Consider the following 17,006-nt stretch of genomic DNA (forward strand, 5'->3'; position numbering starts at 1 on the left):
GGTTTGTTATTTTAGTTTGTTTTGTTCTATGGTCCCCTTCCTTTCTTTCCTCTTCTTTGGATAGGGTTTTTCCTTCCTTACAGTAGGGTTGGCTGTCTCTCCTTATCCTTTTTTCTTTCTCTGTTTGGCGTCTATACTTGCCTATACCTTACTGTCTCCGGAGGGTGGGTTTTCGGGAGGGTGTGCTCGCTAATCGCTTGTTATTACATTGTCTTTTATTCCTCGTCAGCCTCGGCGGGCATAGTGTGCCCAAGGTTCATATTGCTCATCACCTGGACTTGTTTGCACTGCGGGGTACCTCCCCCCCATCTCTACCCAATTTCATGTTATGGTGTGACGCCACCGATAGTACAGCCACATCTGCTTCTTTGTAACTTTAAAATTAAACCTTTGATATCCTGCTGCGTTGAGGCATGTACAATCACATGCTGTATCTGTATTGTCGATATTATTTGGTCGTATATTCGTGCATGACTCCTGATCTGATTCCTGTGTTTGCGGCCGGCCTCTGTGGTTGTAGGCCTGCGCTTGTCATACTTTGATTAACTCAATAAAGGTTTTAAAAAAATAAAAAAAAAGATCTGCAGAACCTTTTCAACCAAGACCCTACGTGACCGTGAGGGGTGTCTGCTGACATGGTTAAAGAAGATGAAGTCGAGAGATAATATTATTTCCAGTGATGAAGAGGATGCTGCTTCAACTACGTCTTCGAAAAGGTCACTGAAGAGGGGTAGGTCATCTGCTTCAGTTTCAGTTTCAGAAGGATGATAGCTCGGCTGGGCCATCCCATCAGGCTGATGGATCTAAAACTTTGAGGAAGACAGCTGTAGAGGTTTCCTCAGTGGCTAAAGTTAAAGAAGCAAAGACGTCGTCGACGACATCGTCGTCGAGTTTACCACTGACGATGACATCTTCTTTACCGTCGACGAAGAATAAGCTTCCGTCGACGGCAACGACGAGAGCTACACCGTCGACGAAGACTACGTCGACGGCGACAGCGTCGACGAAAGCGTTGATGACCACCACGTCGACGACGACCACGTCGACGACGACCGCGTTGACGACGACCGCGTCGACGACTACGACGACCACGTCGACGACGACAACTTCGTCGACGACGGCAATTCCGTCGACGATGGTGATTCCGTCGACTATGGCAATCTCGTCGACGACGACTATTCCGTCGACGATGACTATCCCATCGACGATGATTTCACGACGACAAAGTCAATTCTGTCGTCGACGACCTCGACGACGCCACCGTCGACGCCGGAAGAGTCGATGTTAGTGTGGGCTGAGCACCCTAGAAAAAGACGTATTACGCCGGATATGACTTCGCCGAGGAAGGTAGATCCATTACCTCCGGCCTTATTGTTTGACGAGGAAGAATATTCGGATGAGGAAGATGGTGAGTTTGGGGATGCTTATAGTCCATCACAATTGCACCTAAAGTTTCATGACTCTGAGCCAGAGAATGAATATTTTTATAATCAACAACAACAACAGCAGCAGGATCGTGTACAATATCAGGATGTCCCGAACCAGCAGGGTTTGGTCTCGATGCCGTTGACTCTGCTTACGGACTTACGAGCTATGTTGGAGGAATATCGTAGCAGGCAAGCGTCGCGTCCAGTGCAGGATCAGACGCAGGAGCAATTTCAATTGTCGGCTGCTTGTTCTTCACGGCCCCAGCATGTAGAGGAGGCTGTAGAAGTTCCTCAGAGGGTAGAGCTTACCCAGGTGGACACTTCAGAGGACGATGAAGTAGTTAATCAGGCTCAAGATCCTGATGTGGAATGGGATCAATATGTTATTCCAGATTCTGCATCCCCAATACCGGACCCAATTGACTCGCCTCCGGCGGACGTGGGAGGTTTTCATAACTTAATGGATAGAGCCACAGCACGTTTTAAGCTCACCATGCCGTCAACTTCCACGGATTGTTTTTTATATGATTTCAAGGAGTCATATCGCAAGAATGTACGCTCCATTCCCATTGTGGAACATATATGGGAAGAGGGAAAGAAGGTGATGCAGGCGCCGGCGACGGTCATTCCAGTCCTTCCGCGCTTGGAAAAGAAATACAAGGCGTCGGATGACAGTCCAGCTTGCTTTGTTGGCCAACCGGATTCGGTGATATCACAAGCAGCTCAGCGAAAGTCACGCAATCCATCGGCTCCTCTAACAGCTCCACCGGACAGAGAAGGTAGACGATTGGATAACGCAGGGAAGCGTTTTTCGTCTATTGCTAGTTTGCTGGTCAGGGCTTCCAATGCCCTAGCGATCTTGGCACGATACGACCGTCAGATGTGGAGTGACGTCTCGCCATACTTAAACCAGCTCCCTGACGATCCTAAGGCTGAGGCCCAGAAACTCCTGGAGGAGGGACAACGTTCCTCATCGGAAATAATAGATTGCGCGATGGACATCGCTACCACTGCTTTCCGTGCTCTTGGTGGAGCAACTGTTCTTAGAGGTCAGAGTTGGTTGCAGGCGACCTGGTTTCGTCCAGAAATCCAGAATAAAATCTTGGACTTACCCTTTGACGGTGACATGTTGTTTGAGAAACATGTGGATGATACTCTACAGGGTATAAAGAAGGACACTGAGACAGCTCGATCCTTGGGCACATTGCAATATAGGAAGACACCTTTCCGTGGAGCAAGAGGAAGAGGGCTTCACATCAACGAGAGGTGGTTACCAACAACAACGTTATACTCAACAATCACAATCGTACAGGCCTCAGTACGGTAATCAGTACTATCAGCGTCAATCACAAACGCAATCTTTCTCTCGCCAAAGCTCAAGTGGACGACAGGGTCGTCAGGGCAGGGACGCCTCCAAGCGTCAATAGCGGCATCCTGACTCTGCCGACTGTTCCTCCGCCCCATGTATCACCGGTGGGCGGCAGGATCTCTCAACATCTGAGCAGCTGGGAACAGATAACATTGGATCAATGGGTATTGAACATCATCCGTCAGGGACACACATTGGAGTTCCTGGATTTTCCACCTTACAGAGCTCCCCACGCCACAAATACGAAACACTTACGCCTTCTGCAGTTAGAAGTTCAACAAATGCTTCAGAAAGGGGCGATCCAGCGTGTCCCTCTATCGCAAAGAGGCGAAGGCTTCTATTCCAGGTTTTTCCTGATTCAGAAGACCAAAGACAAGTGGCGTCCAATCCTGGACTTAAGGGAGCTCAACACCTATCTCGTAAAACTCTCATTTCGGATGATCTCACTCCAGGATATCTTGCGCCTCCTGAATCCAGGCGACTTTATGGCTACGTTAGACCTGGAAGATGCCTATTTCCATATCCCGATCCACCCGGCTCACAGACGTTTCCTTCGCTTCACAGTGGGCAAGAGTCACTTCCAGTTTATGGTGCTCCCATTCGGGTTGAGATCAGCGCTGCGGATATTCACAAAGGTGCTGGCCCCGGTGGCAGCTTTTCTGAGAAGGCAGTCGCTAGAGGTTTTCCCGTACTTGGACGACTGGCTGCTAAAGGCACCAAGTTATCAAGCGGCTGCAGAAGCAGTAGGGACATGTTTGCGTCTCTTCGATCAGCTCGGTTTCCAGCTCAACCTAGAGAAATCTGTCCTTCGGCCGGCCAATTCGGTGAAATTCCTGGGCGCTCTTATCGATGCGCAGGCTTGCAAAGCTTACCCATCGGAAGTAAGAAAAGCAAAACTCATTTCTTCAGCCAGTCGACTGGGAAAGAGGCAGTCAGTGTCAGTCAGGATGTACAAGTCTCTTCTAGGGTCGATTTCCTCCTGTATTCAATTGATTCCGCACTGCAGGCTGCGGATGCGTCCCTTGCAGGAGCAACTAGACCTTCAGTGGAGGCAAGTGGACGGTTCTTTCAACGACAAAGTCAAGGTCACCCTACAGATGAAGCAGGTGGCGGCCTGGTGGATAGAAGGTTCTCACCTTTTGGTGGGTCTCAGTTTCAGAATGCCTCCGGCCCCACACATCATTACAACGGATGCCTCCCTTCAGGGATGGGGAGCGGTCATGCAAGACCTCCAAGTCAGTGGGCATTGGACGCCGGCGGAGGGTCGTCTGCATATAAATGTTCTGTAGCTGAGAGCCATTCGGTTGGCTCTGTTAGCTTTCCTCCCAAGGATAAGGAACTCATCCATCCTAGTGCGTACGGACAACACCACGGCCATGCACTATGTCAACAAGCAGGGAGGCACAAGATCGTCACAACTGTCCAAGGAAGCTCAACTACTGTGGGAATGGGCGATTTCGCAGGACATCTCGCTGGTGGCAGAACATCTGCCAGGCGTAGATAACACAAAGGCGGATACTCTAAGTCGCCTAAGAGCGATTTCTCACGAGTGGGAATTGGACGATTCAGTGATCAAGGAGATCTTCGCCCAATGGGGGACACCAGCAATCGACCTGTTCGCCACGCCGGCAAACAAGAAATGCCGGTATTATGCAAGCAGGGAACACCATCGGGGATCGCTGGGGAATGCGCTTTTGATGTCCTGGTCCGGCGCATTTGTTTACGCCTTTCCTCCGTTTCCCCTAATTCCTCGAGTCCTCAGGAAACTCAAGATGGACCGATGCAAGATGATCCTGATTGCTCCCGCCTGGGCTCGCCAGTTTTGGTTCACGGAGCTTCTCCTTCTGTCTCAGGACAATCCCATACATCTACGACCCAGCCAGTCTCTTCTGTCAATGTCCAACGGGCAAGTTCTCCACCTGAACCCGAGCTCGCTTCAATTGGCAGCATGGCTCCTGAGCACAGAGAGTTCAGAGATCTAGACATTTCGGACGAATGCAGAGACGTCTTGGCTCAGGCGCGGGCGCCTAGCACGAATAGGACGTATAGAGCAAAGTGGAAGCGTTTCTACATCTGGTGCCAGCGAGAAGGAGTGCACCCTTTTTCATATGCTCCACATCAACTCTTGCCATATATCCTGTCATTAGCTCATGCAGGTCTTGCCCATTCTTCCATCAAGGTCCACTTGGCGGCAATCTCCAGATACAGAAGAACAAGATCAGGTCCTTCTCTTTTATCAACAAGAGTCATAAAGCAATTCTTAAAAGGACTGTTTAGAGTGTTTCCACCAGTCCGGCCGCCACCTCCTGTATGGCATCTAAATGTGGTCCTGGCCCAACTAATGAAGCCCCCGTTTGAACCAATTCATAAGTCTGACTTGAAATTCTTGTCATGGAAGGTGGCTCTTCTCCTCGCTCTCACCTCTGCGAGGAGGGTGGGAGAGCTACAGGCTCTGACCATTAAAGAGCCCTTCTTGCACACCTTGATCCTTAGAATGAACCCAAAGTTTATTCCTAAGGTTCCTACGGACTTTCACCTAAATGAACCAATTGTTCTGAATTCCTTTTTCCCTCGGCCTTCCACTCCGGCCGAAAGGGCACTTCATTCTCTAGACGTCCAGAGATGTCTAAAATTCTATCTTCAACGCACGGCTGGGTTTAGGAAATCACCTCAGCTGTTTGTGGCTTTTGGGGCCCCTCGTAAGGGGTTTCCGTTATCAAAACAAGGGATCTCCAGATGGATATCTAGTGCGATCCGTTTCTGCCACCAGGCGGCGGGGAAGCCCCTGGAAGGACAGGTTAAAGCGCACTCCACGAGGTCTATTTCATCTTCAACGGCGCTGTTTGCAGGAGTATCGATTAAGGACATCTGCAGAGCGGCCACCTGGAGCAGTACTCATTCCTTCACAAGGCACTACTGCTTGGACTCCTCTGCTAAAGGGGATGCGGCTGTTGGTCAAGCGGTCCTGAGAAATCTCTTCCAGTGAGCGGTGAGCTTTCCTTTCTACCCTCCTTCCTTTCTTTCACATTTCGTTATTTATACTGTTGTTTAACTGTATTGTGATTTTACGGTGAATTCATGGCATATTATGTAAGGTTATTGAGATGTTATACACGAAATGTGCTAAGTATGCTACTGCTATCTATTCTGATACAAGCTATGGGAATCTATGAAAGTTCCAATACTGGAGTAAGAAACAAGTTACTTACCTGTAACTTTAGTTCTCCAGTATTGGTAACTTTCATAGATTCCCATGCGCCCACCCACCTCCCCTGGGAAAGCTCACCCCTTTTAGCATATGTCATTCAGGCTATACAACAGCTACGAAAATCTGAGGCTCTGAGCTTTCTCAGGAAGGTTCCACAGGGTGAGGCTGTTCTGATTGGTTGGTGCTCTACATTTGGGTCTTTTTTTTACAAAAGGACACCTATAGGTTACAAAATAGTATGAGGCCTAGGCCTAATTTTTCCTCTTTTGTACCTCTTTTGGTTTATCTACCTAGGTATATATATATATATATTTTATTACCGAGGCTCCCATTCCGACGACGGGGAATGATACAAGCTATGGGAATCTATGAAAGTTACCAATACTGGAGATCTAAAGTTACAGGTAAGTAATTTGTTTCTTGTAAAGTCACTCAAGGAAGAGATACAAACAGAAAAAATTGCAAATGTACAAGTTGTAAAGTCACTCAAGGCAGAGATACAATCATCCGACCAATATCCTTAGGTCATTCTTTGAGGCCTCTCAAGACATCTCAGGCACCTCTGTATTATCTCCCCCATGCACCCTGGTGTGAGTGTGATCATGCACCTGGAGAGCGTGCAATAAAGTCACTCATGTAAACGGTGACAAGTTATAAGAGACACATGGAGAACAGGCAGGAACTCGCACAGCCATGATGTTGTCCTTCTCGCCCTTCAGGACTAATGCTGGTCCGCCAAGGGCCGGTATAAGTCTAGCAAATTAATTTCAATGTTTGTTCAGTGTGTTTGCTTTCAGAACTGTTTAATCAAATGCAGACAGTGGGCGTGCATTGTACACTGTGATGTGCATACAAGCAGTGGGATTGCTATTGTTAAGCTGTGGCCTTTCTAAATAGGACATGCTTCCTTTCTTGAAACAGATTTTCGAAGCCTATGGGCAAACGGAATGTGCAGCAGGATGCACCCTCTCCACCCCTGGGGACTGGACAGCAGGTGAGAGCCTGGGGCACTGCCAGGGTGGGAGCAGCACTGTCACCAGTAGTAGTATTACTATTACCACTACTAAGAAAATAATAGTTGTTTATGTGGCCTTGGTAGCAGAGTGAATGACTATACATTGCTCCAGAATCTAAAGCAGCACATTTTCTTAGTTCATAAAGCACCGTTGAATGGCTTACATTGAGCAGGTGTGCAATATGTAAACCACAGGTGCTGCTCCAATGTAACATTCCCACTGTGTACAGCACAGTTACCATACAGAGTGTCCACAATGTAACAATGTATAAACCACAGGTGCTGCGCCACTGTAACATTCCCACTGTGTACAGCACTGTTACCATACTGAGCATCCACATTGTTATAAAATGTAAACCACAGGTGCTGCGCCCCTGTTACATTCCCTCTGTGTACAGCACCGTTACCATACAGAGCGTCCACAATGTAACAATTTATAAACCACAGCTGCTGCGCCACTGTAACATTCCCACTGTGTACAGCACTGTAACAATGTATAAACCACAGGTGCTGCGCCACTGTAACATTCCCACTGTGTACAGCCTCGTTACCATACCGAGTATCCACAATGTAACAATTTATAAACCACAGGTGCTGCGCCACTGTAACATTCCCACTGTGTAAAGCACCATTGAAAAAGCAAGTTTCTGCTTTGCAACATTATGTAAAGCACCATTTGCATGGCATTGGCACCCTTTTCCTTACCTAAAATACAGAATGTCATGATAAAGTGCACACAGGAACTCATAACTACAGGGACATAGAAGCACACATAGAAAAACCGGTGCTTATTTTGAGCCAGTGGTTGCAGGTGGGGACCACCCACGCTCATTTTTGAGCATCATTACTTATTTTTCCTCATCAGACTTTGGCCCAAAACAAGAGAGAGAAAAACATAAAAAGAGGAAAGAAGAAGGAAGAAGGAAAAGAAAGACAGAAAAACAGTGACAAAATGAGAAAACAAGGACGAAAATGAATGTGCAGGAGTGAAACAGCAGCGCAGGGAGTGTCTGGGATGGATTCAATATGCATGACGTAGAATCAAGATGAAATGATGATTATGATGATGATAATGATGATGATTAAGAGATGGATTTAATATGCATGAGGTAGAATAAAGACTTTGCATCCTTGGTATTCTGCACTGCAGAAGATCACGCAGAGACAGTGCCTGGGAGCCTGTGGCTTTTCTCCAACTTAGCTGTGCAACACAGCTGGGTTGTAGAAATATAAGTGCGCATGTTTGTTTGGCCGGCCTAAGACGGTCGGCAAAACTGACATGCGCACTTGTAAGTGTACCCTACTCCTCTACCCTACCATGCCAGGCCCGCCCTAAACTCATAAAGCGGCTCAGACAGCGATAAATAAAATAATTATAACATTGAGTTATTATCATTTTATGTATCATCTGCTGGCTCTGGGCAATGTGGTGATGTCCCTCCGCCATTACGGAGGAGCCTCTCCTGGCAGTGCTGCTGGCAACTTGTGAGCAAACTTTTGGGACTGGCACTTATTATATTACACATTAAGCAGAAAATGGTGTCACATGCTGACATGCATGGTAATATCTCATCACATCATCACTGCAAGGATGCGATTAGTCCAATCAAAACTTGGTGAGACATAAATGCTTCTTGGGTGGGACATACTCAAGACTAGGGAGGAAAACCATCAAATTAAGAGCAGTGGACTTAGATTAAATAGACAAGAAACCCCTAACAAATGAGCGGAGTGAGACCCACAGCCGACTCTAATTCGGTGTTGGATTCAAAAACTCTGTTGCCAAACGACAAGAGACAGAAACATGGCTTCTTCGTCTTCTGGAACATGAAAAGGATGTTCCAAACTGTTTTCCTGTTCAGAAACCATTAGACAAAAAAACTTCCATTGGTTTCCAGTGCAATGAATTCCTCTCTTGAGAAATATGCCGAGATAGAAAAGGAAAAAGGGCTCATTTAATCCCCTATCTAAGAAGGGCAAGCGCATAGATATAGAGGTTCACCACACAATTGTGGATAGAAAAGGCAAGCAGGAAGGAAAAGCAAGGTAACCGATTTCAGATTCACCAGTGATCAAATGTGTACTAGATAAATTGTAGATTACTTATAACATACATGTGTTCCTATTTCAGGCCATGTTGGCACACCTGTTCCTTGCAACATTGTCAAACTGGATGACGTGCCAGACATGAACTATTTCTCAGCCAACGGGGAAGGAGAGGTAAATATTTCTCTCATGGTATGGTTGGGTCCAAAGGAAAACCTTAACCAAGGACCAAACGTCAATGTTTTTGTTCATCTATACACAGATCTGCATTAAAGGAACCAATGTGTTCAAAGGCTACCTCAAGGACCCAGAGAAAACGGCAGAAGCTCTTGACGCAGATGGATGGCTTCACACCGGCGACATTGGGAAATGGTTGCCAGTAGGTTATTTGCTTATTTCATATTTTCATGATGCTAAACTCTTCCTTATTTGCTATGTCCTCCTAGGGTGGCGGGCTTTAGTCTCTAGGATAAAATGTAGAGTGTGGCATGCCTGGGGTAGCAGATGAAGTGGCTGCTGCAGGGGATGTAAGTGTTGCTGGAGTGGTGGCAGTAAGATTCTATCTACTTCATTTACCTGCATTATCGTCAATGCATGTTCCTTTTGATACTTTTATGAGACCGGTATAAGAACCCCAAATGCATTGTTCGTTGGCACATGTCCAATGCATCTTTTGTATTTTCATGCTGACCCAATGAAAGGTTTCTTGATCTAAAAAAATTTCCTTAGGTCAGAGTTCCTCATAAGAAACCTTTGTGTTTGCTTCCATGAGTGAGAAACATCCTGCAATGCTCCTTCATGAAACTGTTTACTGTGTGGTCCTTTGCTGTGTGGTCCTTGGGCAATATGTTTTTTCTACAGTGTGCACTGTTCAATATTATGGCAAGGCTAACCTCAATTGTGGCTGTTTCAAGTCACCAGTCAGTGATGCAGCACCAAAAAAGCAGAATTTCCAGAGTTAGCAGTTTGAGATACTGTGACTCACTGATATTATTGGCAAATTATGAGGAGCATTTGGTTTCGCTGGATGGTCTCTCTCTTTTCTTTGGACTTCTTATGTTTGCAGTTAATGGGGACAAACTGGAAGCAAACTGAGTACATCTTGAAGATTTTCCAGGGTCCTTTAGGAACACTTACGGTAGGAAAGGGGAAGATTATGTTGGGTAACCTTACCATGCAATATTATCACAATGCCTCAAAGATGATCCTTGGAGTCACAACAAAAAACCCTTAGCTCCGTCCTGGTAGTGTGGCAAAGAGTAGTCAGACTTTATTGGAGGAACAGGTTTTTAGCATTGTACAATACCATATTGGTTCTTAAGTAATTGAGATGACTCAATAGAAATTCAACACCAATTTCTAAAAATAAAGCTATTTCATATAATTTTAGACACCAAAGCGAACTTTTTAATATACATATAACCGGAGTTATAGATGTTCAAAGTGATGACAAATAAATGCATTAAAAACAGCTGTCATTTACAGTGGCGGCTGACAAAGATAAGGAATGGTGGATGGATGGAGGGTGCCTGGGGAGCACTAAGAGGAGCTGCACGGTGGGGGGGTTAAAAATAAATAACAAATAAAAGACTTACCTGGTGCTGCCAGCCGACTTGCACTCCTCTGTTCCTGGTCACAGCAGTCCCTGAAACAGCATCACGGACTCCCCATCCACTCCCCGTGCTGCTCTCAACCATAAGAGCAGCGTGGGGATTGGCCTGAGCGGGTTGGATTAGCGCGCGCTCTAGCACAGGGTGTCTGTGCTGTTTCTATAACCCAGCTGTGGAATACAACTGGGTTGGAGAAACCTAAGTGTGCATGTCAGTTTGGCCGTCTGAGACGGCCTGCCAAGCTGACATACGCACTAACAAGTGCACCTACCACTCCTCCTCTCCCCTCCCATGCCCCGGCCCTGTCTCTCCCTGCACATGCTGGCTCAGCCAGCAGCTGAAAAATAAAATAATAGCACAATATTGTTTTTCATTTTTCAGCTGCTGGCTCTGAGCCAGTGCGGCAAAACTCCTCTGCTATTGCGGAGTAGCAGCTGCTGGTCATTTAACATTGGGGTCAATGGCAAAAACTACTAGTGACAATCCGTCACTTAAATTTCCACCCTCACAGGGTAGAGGTGGTAGGGGTCCCAGGACCAGGCCACATCAGTCAGTTCAATTTTACCTGGCCCGTGGAGCCCGGGTGCAGTGGTTGTCCTGGCTGTCAGTGATCCTACATGGGATCCGCAGTAAAGCTTCTTTTCCCATAGAGACGGTGCTGCCAGAAAGGGGATGCCGAACATTAAGAGCGGGGTGGTTGCTGACATTGGTCGCAGGCATTGTGTGATGCCCTCGTAATGCAGCGTCAAGTTAAGGGGTCGGTTACCGGACTAGTGACCAACAAGCCTTGATAGCAGTAAAAGTACCTTAAATGAAATTCGACGTCTTGAGGTCAGGGGAGTGCGGGAGCGGCTTGAAACTTCGGTTACAGCCAGACTGCAACTTCCAGAATGCACTAAAGCATTTAACCTTGGGCGATCCCTCAGAGGCTCCAATCGGCAGCTATTCTTTGGTTCCTGAGCATTGTTTTACCTGCACTTTGCAGGGGACTGGTCCCACCCGTCCAGGGGTAGTTGGAGGGGTGGCTTCTGGCTTCCACAAGGGTCTCTCTCTTTGGGAGTGTTGAGTTTTAGCCAAGGACGAGGGTCATATACTCAATTCAAAGTCTGTTGCCTCAGAGAATATCCCTCTTTTGTTTTATGCCAGTGGGCAAAGTCCTGTTGTCGGTGACATAGGTCTCCTCTTGGTCCTTCTTTGAAGTCAGTCAGAACTGAGGTTCTTGTGTGAGGGGTTCCCTTAAATCCTGGATTTTGGCAAGTCAGGAGTGTGGGAGCTAGCAACCAATGGGCAGCTAGTCCCTTACAGCTAATCTGCCCCTGAGGTGATCACATCTGGTGGTGTAGGTCACCTTTTCTACCCAGAGACCACTATTTCCGCACTCCTAAAGATGGCATAAATCAATCTTAAGTATACAGATCAGGATGCTCCCCCTGGAGGTGTGTCCAGCCTTCCTGGAGGTGAACACGTCCTGCATACCTAATCTTCCACCTTGGTTTGGTCCAAGGGTGCCTGGGGTAAGAGGAGGGCTGTGTCCTCATTAAGGCAACAGCCAAGATGCATATCAGCAGGGCAGCCTTTGAAGCTCACCGCTCTGATGTGTCACTTCACTAGCCCCTTGGGAGGAGGGAGGTGTGACTGCCTTCCTCCCAAGTCTTTGTTCTGACTCCTGGGAGTGCTAAATTTACCTGACAGGAGGTCAGAAGACTCGCTTAGTGGCAGCTGGGGCGGAAAAAGCTGGGCGTGCAAATCAAAACACGTCAGCTTGGGTAACCAGATGGGCAACCACTAGGTAGCCACCGGGGTGCATGCTAGCCACCCCTTGATGCCTGATTAGTGTCCAGTGAGAGAAGGCATGTTGTTTGACACTAAACCTGACATAATTAGGTGGTATCATAATGGAGCTAGTAACCTGAGTGTACCCAGGTGCAAGTCCTGTGTTATCCTTTGGACAGCCCATCTCTTATAGAGTACTTTAATGGTAAAGCCATTATAGAGAGGTATAAGCCTGCAATTACATGTCTCAACTCTTAATACATGTATGGCACAGCATGAGATAATTCCCTCTATAATCGTTGGGGGGCGGGGTTCTGAGGATCTTGTCTTGAAGTTTTCCATTTCCCTAACTCTCATCCCATACTGTTTGCAGGGGATGCCGTTGTCACATTGCACCTCCTTGATTCTAAGAGTATTAAGAACTGGTTTTAGTTTATTTCAATCACAAAAAGACAGTTGGACATCATGAAGTAAAAAAACAGTGGGTGGTCTGTCAGAATAACAAATGGTGGATAAAAAATTGAAAGAATGCAGCATGGTGCTGTAGTAAAAAAAGATGCTGCCTTGCCCTGCAAGTAGGCAGGGAGGCTGCATATGATGGTTGTGTAAGTTGCAGGGAGGGTTTTGTGGCAGGCTTTCTGGCAGTACTTAGGGTAGTTCAGATGGGGAGAACGTTTGGAAATCTTTGGTTTGGCAGAAGTAGATAATTTGGATGGAAAGAACAGTCAGCAAAACATTGAACATTGTTTATGTAGGAAACCCATTAAGTTAAGTACCTTGGTTTGATGCATCCTTCTGATTTGCTTCCATTTGTAACTAACACAGGGATTGCTCTCTTACTTCCAAAAGAGGTCTCTAGTTCAAGCCTCTCTTGGTCTGGTTTCTCCATTTCTCTTCTCATTTAGTTAAAGGAGTGTTGACTTTTTATGAAAACATGTTCTTCATCAAATAACCATTAACAGCAGGTGGTACTAACCAAGGCCTAAATTCCCATCTTGAGGAAATACCGTGTACCAAGATATCCCTTTGTATCACTGATTACATAATGTATCAGAAACTTAGTGATATGTGGTTATTTACAACAATAAAGTCCAGCCTTCAAGGTCCTATTGAATATGAGTAGACGTAACAGCTGCTAATATTAATTAAGCACATACATATAGCATCAATGCAGCCTGACTAGCCTCAGGCCCTTCCTGGTTATGAAGCTATTGTGTATAGTTTTTCCTAAAGGCAAGGTGGTTGATTTGTTGTATTCAGATATAGAGAGCAGTCTACAGAGCCGAGAACTCACTCAAAGTATATGGGAAACAGCCTTAACAACGCAGGCTCAGTCACACGTGCCTTTTTTCCGCAAACCAAACCATGCTTGCCGTAACCACACATATGCCTTAGCAACACATATACATGGTTGAGGCAATGCGCAGTCGAGATGCAGATGGATGGGCGGCCACATGAAGACAGGAACAGAAAGGATCGGGAGAGGACGCAAGGAGGAAGTTGGGGCTGGGTCTTGGGGGCAAGTTTTTCAGGGTGGGGTCGTTTCTAGGGCTCGGGAGAGGGGGTTGGGCTTGTTAACAGAGCATGGACCAGTTTTAGGGCCCATGGCAGGGGGGGGGGGCTGGGTCTGGGTACTTTACAAGTGTTTGAGACAGTTTTTAGGGCTCGGGCAGGGGGGCTGGGGTAGTTTTTAGGGTATGGGTCCGTTTTTAGGGTTCAGGGCAGGGCAGGGCGGGAGAAGGGACAGTTTTCAGGGTTGGGGCAGTTTTAGGCCTCAGGGCAGGGGGGCTCGGTCCAGCCCTAACAAGCATTAGCAAAGCCAATGGATCAGGCCTTTGGGACCTTTTGGCCTTGCCAATGTTTTTGGCTCTGCTATACAGAGTTAGGGGAAAAGTAAAACACTTTTTCCCAGTCCGTGCTGCATCAGCAAAAAATATTTAAAGACTCTATGACTCGACCTCTGGTTGCTAGTGGCTGCCCTATTCCACTGGTATCATATATATATGATGACGTATGCACGCGCAAATTTGCAACACATGTGCACAATGACACAGGCACCATTTGCTTTGCTTTTTTATTTACGGATCCAAAATGTCAGACGCCTCTTGGATAAATAAATCTAAAAAATGAAGAATTTTGTGGTGCGAAAGTGCAAAATATAAAAAAATAAAAAGGAATGGGGAAATAAAGGCGCAGTTGGCGTAGGGGGAAAAACTGCAAAAAGGTGAGAGAGCAGCACAGGGGCAGGTGGAGAAGTACACAAGAGGGAGCGCAAACAGTGCAGATGTCAGAGAGCAACACAAAGCACCGGAGGGAAGACATTTGTGTGTGTGCACACAAAGAGATAGCTGGAAAACAAATGCACTCTCATGAAGTGCCTAACCAAAAAGAAAACAAAATCAGAAATGTGAGCCGTGAAAGGATACAAGTCAGCCAATCAAAGGGTTGGTAAATAGGCTTAATTCAAGGCGAGAGACTACCACAAGGTTGACAAAATAGGAAAAGAAAAGACATTTAAAAAAGTAAGCAAATAAGAGTGGCAATGAAGCTATAGGCAGTCTGTAAAGTTCTTGGTGAGCCACCAATAGGTCTTTCGTAACCTAGGTCAGCGAAACGAGCGAGATCTAAAAATGATGCCCTTTGCATTACACAGAATTTATGGTAATATCAGATTTCTGAATTTCTAGGCACAATGGCAATACGTGTTACAAAGACTGCTCTCTGCCCGGGTAGTGCGGGCCCTGGAGAACTGACATGACATTGTTATATCTTGTCTTCCACGCTCACTCTAGTAACACATTGCACCCTACTGGACTTATCTTTGTGTTAAACGTTCCATCCAGTGCTTAATATGAGCAGGAAGTTGCAAGGGGAGGGGGGGGGGGGGCTGGCAGTCTTTATTGGGAACCAGAAAGTATTCTTAATCATCAGACTTTGAATCAGAACAAGAGAGAGAAAAAACAACAAATGGGGAGAGAAAGACAGAAAAACAGTGGCAAAGGGAGAAAGCAGAGATGAAAAAGAGCATACAACTGTGCGATATGTGCCCTGGGATAGCTTCTTAGTGGGCGAATTAAGACCAGGCAGTCTTAATATTTGGCAACCCCGACGTTCAGCAGCGGCGGTGGTGTGCTCCTTAGAAAAATGCGTGCCCTGCACTTATTCCTTTACACTGTTTCCAGCTGATAAAACGCTACAAAGTAATAACCCCATGATGCTCAGGGCGCCATCTTATATGTCACTACATTTTTTCCCAAAGACTGCACACATTCTTCTCTGCATCCAGTGCCAATTGAAATGGCTTTAAGGGTTCCTATTAATTCCCTCAGCTATTCGGCACAGGTGGTTTTATGGCATCATTCTGAGTTTCATAGGTCAGGGTGGGAAATAGGATGCAGTGTTGATTGCATAGGATGCAGTTTTAGGTTTACCCCATGTTTCCCACCCGATCCAAGCTGTTTCCCCATGCATTTATTTTCTCCTAGTGATGCCTGGTTGGATTTGCAAGTAGGAAAAAACCCCAGAGAAAATAGTCTGTTTGTGTCGGACTCATTGGGAAACTGAGAATGAGGAGCAAAACTTCGGTGACCATGTCACTGGGTGAAACCATCCGACATTTCCGGTTTTGTTCCCCTGAGATGAGCTGCAGCCATAGTTTGCACTACTTAATTATTTTACAACCTCGTCAGTCACGAAGTCCACTCCTAATCGCCTCTTCGCTTTGGGCTGCGGTCAGCATTTTACAATCTTCAAATGTGGCCATGCGCCATTTAATTATTCAACGAGTTTTACAGTTCCTAAGTCCTTGCAGGTATCCAAACGCTAGTATCACCGGGTTAATACGACTTTCTGGTTTATGTGTATGGCAGACGACTGGGGAAGTGTGTTCCTCTAAATACGTGTATTTTTTTTAAATAAAAATTATGCATACTTCACAATTAAACGATTTCGCTATTTTTCCCACCCTTAATTAACCTACATTTTCTTGAAACCATGTCCTGCTGTGTTTATTATGAGAATGATTGTGTTGCTCAGCCCGCTACTAAAGGATTGTGCGATTGAGACTTTAGGAAAGAGAATGAAAGAAAAAGAGAGCGGGATAGAGTGAGCAAGAGGGGGCTCTAGTCAGAGAGAAAAGCATAGGGAGACAAGACGCAGAGATTAAGAAAAGGGGGTAAAAGAGGGATAAGAAGTGGAGAGAGTGGAGGCAGAGGGAGAAAAGAGGAAGGGAGTGTTAGAGATGGTTGGAAAGCGAGAGTGAAGGATAAGAAAAGTGAGAGAAAGATTGGAGTGAGGGAGAGAAAGAAGCATGCCATGTATGAGAGAAGGGAAGAAAGAGAGATAGAAAGAGAGTGGACTTTTACTGACTGGGTTGGTCATCACAGCCATATTTGCAATACTGTTCCTGAAGAAAAAAACAACGTACCTGTTGGAGCAGATTGCATCCTTGCTCAGACAAGCATGCAAAATCAAGCTGAGGAACTTCTGACAGGAGATTTGAATTTTAATGGCATTTATAAATGCCTTCGTTTAAAGCTGAAGGCGGCCTTAAACTCCT

At 46.3% G+C, this 17,006-nt stretch overlaps 1 protein-coding gene across 4 annotated transcripts in view; it reads left to right on the forward strand.

Moving 5' to 3' along the window:
* Window positions 1–17,006, forward strand: part of ACSL5 (acyl-CoA synthetase long chain family member 5) — a 248,611-nt gene that overhangs the window by 211,577 nt on the left and 20,028 nt on the right. For all 4 annotated transcript variants that reach the window (XM_078643777.1, XM_078643778.1, XM_078643779.1 and 1 more), the window contains 3 exons: window positions 6,926–6,998; window positions 9,151–9,239; window positions 9,328–9,444. In XM_078643777.1, the coding sequence (XP_078499903.1) occupies window positions 6,926–6,998; window positions 9,151–9,239; window positions 9,328–9,444 (279 nt within the window). The remainder of the gene's footprint in view (window positions 1–6,925; window positions 6,999–9,150; window positions 9,240–9,327; window positions 9,445–17,006) is intronic.

Source organism: Lissotriton helveticus, chromosome 5_1, assembly GCF_964261635.1.
Source record: "Lissotriton helveticus chromosome 5_1, aLisHel1.1, whole genome shotgun sequence".
NCBI lineage: Eukaryota > Metazoa > Chordata > Amphibia > Caudata > Salamandridae > Lissotriton > Lissotriton helveticus.